The 7,984-nt window shown below is 68.4% G+C and overlaps 2 protein-coding genes across 2 annotated transcripts in view; both read left to right on the top strand.

Moving 5' to 3' along the window:
* Window positions 1-1,214: 1,214 nt before the first annotated feature.
* EMIHUDRAFT_242986 (hypothetical protein) lies at window positions 1,215-1,981 on the top strand (the record flags this gene model as incomplete). The annotated part of the gene is made up of 2 exons (XM_005771685.1): window positions 1,215-1,442; window positions 1,799-1,981. Coding segments are annotated over 2 exons (411 nt in total), but the record flags the coding sequence as incomplete, so codon positions are not given.
* A 2,138-nt stretch (window positions 1,982-4,119) lies between these two features.
* Window positions 4,120-7,984, top strand: part of EMIHUDRAFT_458742 (hypothetical protein) — a gene marked incomplete at both ends in the record, with an annotated part of 5,744 nt that continues 1,879 nt past the window's right edge. Inside the window, 6 exons of the mRNA XM_005771684.1 lie at window positions 4,120-4,593; window positions 6,548-6,629; window positions 7,125-7,176; window positions 7,272-7,325; window positions 7,754-7,796; window positions 7,950-7,977. Coding sequence (XP_005771741.1) covers window positions 4,120-4,593; window positions 6,548-6,629; window positions 7,125-7,176; window positions 7,272-7,325; window positions 7,754-7,796; window positions 7,950-7,977 — 733 coding nt within the window. The remainder of the gene's footprint in view (window positions 4,594-6,547; window positions 6,630-7,124; window positions 7,177-7,271; window positions 7,326-7,753; window positions 7,797-7,949; window positions 7,978-7,984) is intronic.

Below are 7,984 nucleotides of genomic sequence, written 5' to 3'. Positions count from 1 at the left end.
AGCAGGCGTCGAGCGGTGTCGCGGCAGTCTCCGAAGCGGTTGTGCAAGCGGCTGAGCGAGGCGAGGAGGAGGCGGTGCTGGCGTGGCTCGAGGGCGGCGGGCGGGTCAACGCGACGTACGAGAGAGGCGAGGTGAGCGGCGTCTCGCTGCGAACGCTGCTGATGGGCGCCGCCAACTACGGCCAGGAGCGGCTGGTCGAGCTGCTGCTGCGGTACGGCGCGGAGCTCAACCTGCAGGACAGCGTCGGCATCACCGCGCTGATGTACGCCGCCCGCAGCGGCCACGAGCGGGTGGCCGAGCTGCTGATTTGTCACGGCGCGGAGATCAACAAGCAGGACAGCGCCGGCGGCACCGCGCTGATGTACGCCGGTAACGAGCGGGTGGTCGACTTGCTGGTCCAGCGCGGCGCGGAGATCAACCTGCAGGACAGCGACGGCGATACCGCACTGATGAACGCCGCCTTCCAAGGCCACGAGCGGGTGGTCGAGCTGCTGATTCGGCACGGCGCGGAGATCGATCTGCAGAACAGCGAAGGCTGCACCGCGCTGATGCTCGCCGTCTTGCAGGGCCACGAGCGGGTGGTCGACTTGCTGCTGCAGCACGGCGCGGAGATCAACCTGCAGGACAGCAACGGCCGCACCGCGCTGATGCGCGCCGCCTCCTACGGCCACGAGCAGGTGGTCGAGCTGCTGCTGCAGCACGGGGCGGATATCAACTTGCAGGACAGCAAAGGCTACACCGCGCTGATGGGCGCCGCCTCCTACGGCCACGAGCGGGTTGTCGAGCTGCTGCTTCAGCGCGGCGCGGAGGTCGACCTGCAGAGCAGCGACGGCTGCACCGCGCTGATGCTCGCCGCCGGCCACGGCCACGAGCGGCTGGTCGACCTGTTGCTGCAGCACGGCGCGGACATCAACCTGCAGAACAGCGACGGCGGCACCGCGCTGTTGATCGCCGCCTACTCCAGCCGGCCCGCCGTCGTGCTCCGCTTGCTGCGGGCGGGCGCGGATACGACAGCGCGCACTGCGAGCGGCAAGACAGCGCTGCAGTACGCCAAGGAGGCGGGCCACACCGAGTGCGTGCGCGCCCTCGAGGAGCATGCGGCGGCCGAGAAGGCGGCCGAGAAGGCGGCGAAGGAGGCGGCGTGGGCTGCGGGGGCGGCGGAGAGGGCGGCGGAGCGGGCGGCGGCGGAGGCGGAGGCGGCGCGGCACGCCGAGGAGCTGCTGGCGGAGGTCGAGGCGGAGAAGCGCGGCAAGGGCAAGAAGGGCAAGAAGAAGAAGAAGGCCGGCGGGAGCGGCGGCGCTGGGCCGTCGCAGGAGTCCGAGGCGCCGGCAGAGGAGGCAGCCGCAGCCAAGCCCGCGAAGCTGGACAGGGAGGGGTTGATCAGGCTTCTCGAGACGCTCCACGAGGAGCGGATTCGGTTCGGCATCACGGCGGGGACGTCGGTCGCGGGGCTGGCGGAGGCGTTGGGAGAGGAGGCCGCGGCGGCAGGCGAAGCGAGCGAGGAGACAGCGGGGGAGACAGGGGAGGCGGCAGCGGAGGCGGCAGCGGAGGCGGCAGCGGAGGCGGCAGCGGAGGCGGCAGCGGAGGCGGCAGCGGAGGCGGCAGCGGAGGCGGCAGCGGAGGCGCGCCGAGAGGCTGAGGCTGAGGCAGCCGAGGCTGTGGAGGAGGAGGAGGAGGCCGCGGCGGCGGAGGAGGCGGCGGCCGAGGCGGCAGTTGCAGCGGTAGCGGTGGCCGCGGCGGCGGCAGAGGCGGCGCTCGCCGCAGCCAAGGCGAGGCGCGTCTCGGCGGCCGCTGCGAGGGCGAAGGCGCGGGAGGCAGCCTAGCCCGCGAAGACCAAGAGGTCTGTTGCGTGCTGGCGCGCACTGGCAATGGCCAATGCCAATGGCGGGAAGGGTATGGAAGCTTGTTCTGCGTGCTGGCAATACCAATGCGCAACTGCACGGGGGGAAGATACTGCTACTGGGGCTCTGGTCTATGGTGAAGGCGAAGGGTCGTGCGTGTGTCTCTCTCGGCACTCGGGGAGAGGCTTTCCGGGGGTCTGGGCGCCGGAGGGGGGGGGGGGATACGGACTGCGGTGTGCGCGCACCGCACAGAACACAGACACTGTCGACACTCACTCTGTCTCTGAGTTACTGACACAGCTTTTGTGAGACAGAGTCAGAGACAGTTTTGACGACGAAAACTACTTTTATTCGGCAAACACCACATGATAAATCAGTAACCCGCACACAAACCAGCCTCCGCGCTCCGGCGCGGGCGGGGCCCTCCGCTACCGTCCAAACCCGAGTACACAGCGCTCTCCGAGAGCGCTGCGCAGACGGGTTACTATATCTAGATAGACGCTCAAGTGACAAGTCACACTCGGGCTCGAGCACACGGGTGCCATCACTGCCATCTGCACAAGGCATTACTCTCACGACACATGGGGACCGGGTGGAGCGGCGGCGGCGGCGGCACGCGCGCGCGACGCTGCGCACCGCTCCACAGCAACGGTAGCCGCACGCCGCCGCAAGAGGACGGCACGCCGCCACCACACAGGGATTTAATCATTACCTTAAGGTACGTCCCTACAGTCGATGCACCGTGCAAAAAGGGCCTAAGATATGCTCCTTGCGCACCAGTTACTTGCGCTTGGGCGCAGCGCGATCGCGTTCCTGCTAAAGGTCGAAACCGGGTTCAACAGAGCGCAACGGTCGCGAGCCGCTGCGATCGCAAGCACCATCAAATCGACGAGGAGGGCCCGGGTGCTGCTGGCCCTGTCGTAGCGGCTGGCGTGGAAGTGAGACACGAGTCGCTGCTCCACCAGTGGAAGCTGGTGGTCGGACGCGACATAAACCTCTTTGAGACTACAATGACTCAGGGAGTCCCGCACAAAGGTCGGCGTCAGATTGCAGATTGGCGTCAGAGACCGGTTGTAGTGCAGTCGGCGCTCACAACTCCCTTCCAAATTTCGCACGTGCACCGCCGCCGTTACGGTGCAGAACGGCGCAAGTTCCTTTCGAAGATCCCCTTTCGGGTGCTTCAGCAAAAGTGCCAAGGCGTCGTCGAAGACGCTGCGGTTGACCGCATGCAGCAAGGGATGCCGACGGTGGAAGCTCACCTCGGCAGTGATATTGGTAGTGGAGGGGCAGTGATTGGAAATGCAAAACGAGCGCCTGCTCTCCGCCAAATCAAAGTGATCGACAAACGGCTTCAGGACGGACGGAATGCAGACTGGCGAGCCGGTCAATTTCGAAAGCACCATCATGGTGGCCATTTGCACCAAATTGTTGTTTGTGCGGCCAGCAGGAGAGAACGATAGAGCGTGCCCGTTGCATGACACCATGTACGAGATTGCCGCCCGCGCGCTGTCCACAGCTCTCAGTTGGCTCTCTTTCCTCTGTGGTTGAGCCTCTCTTTCTCCCTCTTCTCAGCTGTCTCTCTCTCTCAGTCTCTCTCGGTCTCTTCTGCTACGAATGGGGCGAATGGGGGACGGCCTCGAGGACTTGTCGCTCGCCCCAATAATTCCCGGACAAGGGGTCTGCAACAGAGATAGGGTCGACTCCGCAGGGTCTGTGATTTTGTCTGACTCGCGCCAAAACGCTCTACCTACCTATCTATTGCGGGCGCCGACCGCCAGGCTCCGTGCCCACCTGCGTTCTTCCCAAGTTGGATCGTACTTTACGAAACGTGCGTCCTGCGTCCTCCGCCTCGTTTCACGGTGGCGCCATGTGTGTTCATGCGCGGGGGTGCTGGACCTCTTCTTCTCTCGTGACCGTTGAGCTCGGTATGTGAAGAAAGGCTACCGCCCGCTCGTACCTCGCGGGGCTATCGCTCAACCTGCCTATGCCGCCAGCCGCGCATGGTGCCGGGTGAATTCACGTTTTCCCATACGGCTCCATCTGAAAATCCGGGGCCAGGGTTCGGGCTCCTAGCCGGAAACCAAAACGCCCCACACCTACCTCCATCCCAGGCCGCGAAGCGAAACGAATAAATCGAGTACTCCGGGTCCGATCTTGACTCGGGGCCCCAACCAAGTGTCTGCCTGCCGCCGCCGCCACATACCGACAGGACTGCTAAACTGCCGCCGCCGCCACACACCGACAGGACTGCTAAACTGCTGCCGCCGCCTTACAGTGAATGCCGCCGCCAGCCGATTTGTGCGACAGTTGTGGCCGCTCGCTCGCAGCAGACGAGCCGCGGCAGCGCTGCAGCGACGAGCGATGCGACGAGCTGCGACGCTGCCGAGCTTGCGCCGGCGAGCGCTGCCCGAGGTGTGGCGGCGATGACTCGCTCTTTGTCGATGAGGCATCTCCGCTCGCGCTGCGCCGGCGCGTCTTTGCCGAGGCGTTTGCGACACAGGCCGGCGGCTCGGAGGCCGTCGACCCGCGGCTGCTGGTCGCGCGTGCCTTTGCTGCCTACGCCGGCCGGCCGCTGCTCGGCGAGCCGCGAGCCGACGGCAGTGTCCGGTGGTGGAGCTATGGCAGGTGCGGCGCTGCGGCGCGCGCACTCGGCGACGAGGTGAGGCGGCGGTGCGGCGGCGGTGGAGCAGCGGTCGTCATCTGCGCCTCCAACAGCGCCGGCTGGCTTCTTGCGGACTGGGCCTGTGCGCTGGTGGCTCGGCCTAGATGCGGATTCAGATCCACATCTCCCCGTATCTCCCCACATCACGAGGCCTAGATGCGGCGCACGGGCATCTCCTCGCATCTCCCCATCTCTCGAGGCCTAGATCAAGCGGTGTGCAGCTGTCTCCGTAGCCCACGTGTTCCGCCGCCGCGGGCTCCGAACACACGGCACGAGACCGTACTCTCGCCCTGACCTTGACCCTTCGTGACGCAGGCTGCGCTGCCTTCGATCGCGGCAGACGCGTCCGCCGCCCCTGCGGACGCGCTGGCGGCGGCGCGCGAGGCGGCGGCGGTGCGCGCGCGCACGGTGGCGGTGGCGGTGGTGGATGAGGCGCACGCCGGCGACTGGAGGCGGCTCGGGGATAGAGTTGGTAGAAAGACTAGAGGGGTGAAGACACCGTCTGTGCCAGCGACCGGACACCAGCGCGGGAAGGGTGGGGCGCTAGGCGAGCCGGAGAGGCGGCCACACGGGAGCGACACACAGACCACATAGACACAAGACTCTCTGTCGGCACTGTCTGTCGGCACAGTGCTGCCGCGCGTCCTGGCGCACCAGGCGGCTGCTGGGCGACGGGTGCGTCCTCACAGCGCAGGAGGTGCGAAAGAGGCTGCTTGCAGGGGGGCGGAGGGGCGAGGGAGGCGGCCAGGGCGGCGGCGAGGGAGGCGGCGAGGGAGGCGGCGAGGGCGGCGGCGAGGCGGCGGGCGGCGGGCGAATCGCCGCGACACCAGACGCCGCCACAGCAGAAGAGCGGCTCGTCACGTGCCTCTTCTCCTTCGGCTCCACTGGCGCGCGCAAGCCTCTCTGGTTCGATGCGCGTCGGTGCGCGGAGCTACGCGCCACCAGACACCTCCCAGACACCTCCTAGACACCTCCCAGACCCCTCCCAGACACCTCCCAGACGCCTCCCAGACGCCTCCCAGACGCCTCCCAGACACTTCACGGGCGCGCGCGGACGGTAGGTGGGCCGAGTGGAGCGAGCGCTGCCCGCCCGTCTCGAGGCGCGGAGGGGTGGCTAATGAGTGTGCATGAGGAAGTCTGAATTCTTATACCTGCCCGCCCGCCTGAAGGCGTGCGCGCGCCGCTCTCGCCCGCCGGTGCGCCTGCGCAGCTCGTCCGCCGCCTGTCGAGGAGGGATGAGGAGCAAGGGAGAGAGAGGGAGCGCGTGCGCTGAATAGGAGTGTCCGCGTCTCGTGCGGCGCGCTCTTTGCGCCTCTCTCCCACGGGCAGGCGCCGGACACGTCCAAGACTCTCCCGAGACACGCCCGAGACACGCCCGAGACACATCCGAGACATCTCAGCCTCTCGGTCCTCCCGCCCCTCACGCAGGCGCGGCGGGCGGCGTGGGGCGAGCTGCTTCACGGTTGGCGGCTGCCTCGAGATGACCCGAGATGACCCGAGATTTGGGCGTCTGGTAGGCGAGCTGCTCCACGGCGGGCGGCTCGGCCTCTGCAGTGGCCGGGGCGGGAGCGCCGCGGGAGGGCACGGGCTCCTCGAGCAGATCCGAGCCGTCGCACCGACACAGCTGGCCGCCGCGCCGCGATTCTTCTCGCTGTACGAGCGCCGGTTCGCGTCGGAGCTCACCGCGGCCGAGGCGGCGGCGGCCGAGGCGGCGCACAAGGCGGAGGAGGCGGCGGCGCAGGCGGCGCAGGCGGCGGCGGCCGACGCGGCGGACGAGGCGGACGAGGCGGAGGCGGTGGAGGCGGCGGAGGAGGCGGCGGGGGGGGCAGCGGAGGAGGCGGAGGAGGAGGCGGCGGGGGGGGCGGCGGAGGAGGCGGAGTCGGCAGAGTCGGAGGCAGCGGCGGCGGCGGCGCGGGCGGCGGCGCGGGCGGCGGCGCGGACGGCGGTGCGGGCGGCGGCGCGGGCGGCGGCTCTTGCTGCGGTGCGGCGGCTGGGCGGGCCTCGGCTGCGGCTGGTGGCTGTCGGCGGCGCGGTGGTGCCGCAGGCGCAGCTGGCCTTCCTGCGCGAGGTGTTTGGCGGCGCCGGCTGTGCCGTGTCGAACGGGTGGCGGGATGAGCGGGGTGGCGGTACCAACAGCCGATGGCTGACTGACTGGTGAGGATTGGACTGCAATCGTCAGGTGCGGGATGAGCGAGATATGGGGAGATATGGGGAGATATGGGGAGATTGCAGGAGATTGCAATCCTTAGGTACGGGATGAGCGAGGTGCCATATCTCCCCACATCTCCCGACATCTCGCCACATCTCCCCATATCTCCCCGCAGGTACGGGATGAGCGAGGTGCCGGGCGGGATCGCGCGCGACGGCGTGCCCCTCCCCCGCTGGCGGGGCTGGACCTGCCTTCGAGGAGCACCTTATTCAGCGGACGAGTCACGGACGCTAGGCGTGCCTCTCCCCGGGGTGGAGGTGAGGCTGCGGCCGCTGCCGGGCGCCGGGCCAGGCGCCGGCGAGATCCTTGTCAAGACTTCTCGCGGCGTCATCGTCGGCGGCGGCGGCGCGCCACGGCTCGACGCGGACATGTCGAGGACGCGTCCATGACATGTCCGAGACACGTCCCGCAGGCGCGGCGCGGCTCGACGCCGACGGCTGGTTCCGCACCGGCGACATCGGCCGGTGGGTCGAGGGGCCGGGGGGCGGCGGGAGGCGCGCTGGGGTGGTGGAGGGGTGGAGTGGAGGGGCAGCTCTTCACCGCTGCGCGGCGTGGACAGGTTGCTCGAGGTAGTCGATCGGCTCGGCTTCGCGGTCAAGCTGAGCAACGGCGAGTCTTGGTCTCGGCTCCTCTCGGCTCACCTCGGCTCCTCTCGGCTCACCTCGGCTCCTCTCGGCTCCCCTCGGCTCCCCTCGGCTCCTCTCGGCTCCTCTCGGCTCCCCTCGGCTCCCCTGGTCTGATCTCGGCTCATAGGTTCCCCTCGGCTCCTCTCAAAGGCGAGTTTTGGACGCCGCAGCGCGCAGAGGCCGCCTTCGAGGCTGGCTGCGCCTCCGTCGACCGGCGCGTGCGAGACCACTCAGAGACCACTCAGAGACCACTCAGAGACCCTCCGAGACCCTTCCGAGGCCCTTCCGAGACCCTTCCGAGGCACCTCCGAGGCACCTCCGAGCCACTTCTTCTAGACACGTGTCGCGGGTGCCTGCTCTTTGCTCGAGATTACCCGAGATTACCCGAGATTACCCGAGAGTACGCGTGTCGCAGGTGCTTGCTCTTTGCTCGCGCGGGCGACGCGGCGGCGACTGCGGTGGTCCTGCTGAGGCGGGAGGCAGCCGCGACTCCCGCCGCAGTAGTGCTGGGCGAGATGCGTGGCGCGGCGGCGGCGGCGCGGCTCGCGGCCTGACGAGCTGCTCCGCTTGCTTCCTCAACCACCTACCGCGACTTGACCACTGGTGACTAGGCGCGGCTGCAGGCCCACGAGCTGCCGTGTGCCGT

The sequence above is a fragment of the Emiliania huxleyi genome (assembly GCF_000372725.1).
Source record: "Emiliania huxleyi CCMP1516 unplaced genomic scaffold EMIHUscaffold_374, whole genome shotgun sequence".
In the NCBI taxonomy this organism is placed as follows: Eukaryota; Haptophyta; order Isochrysidales; family Noelaerhabdaceae; genus Emiliania; species Emiliania huxleyi.
The sequence above is the reverse complement of the archived record's forward strand: the minus strand, read 5'-3'. Positions and strand labels throughout refer to the sequence as shown.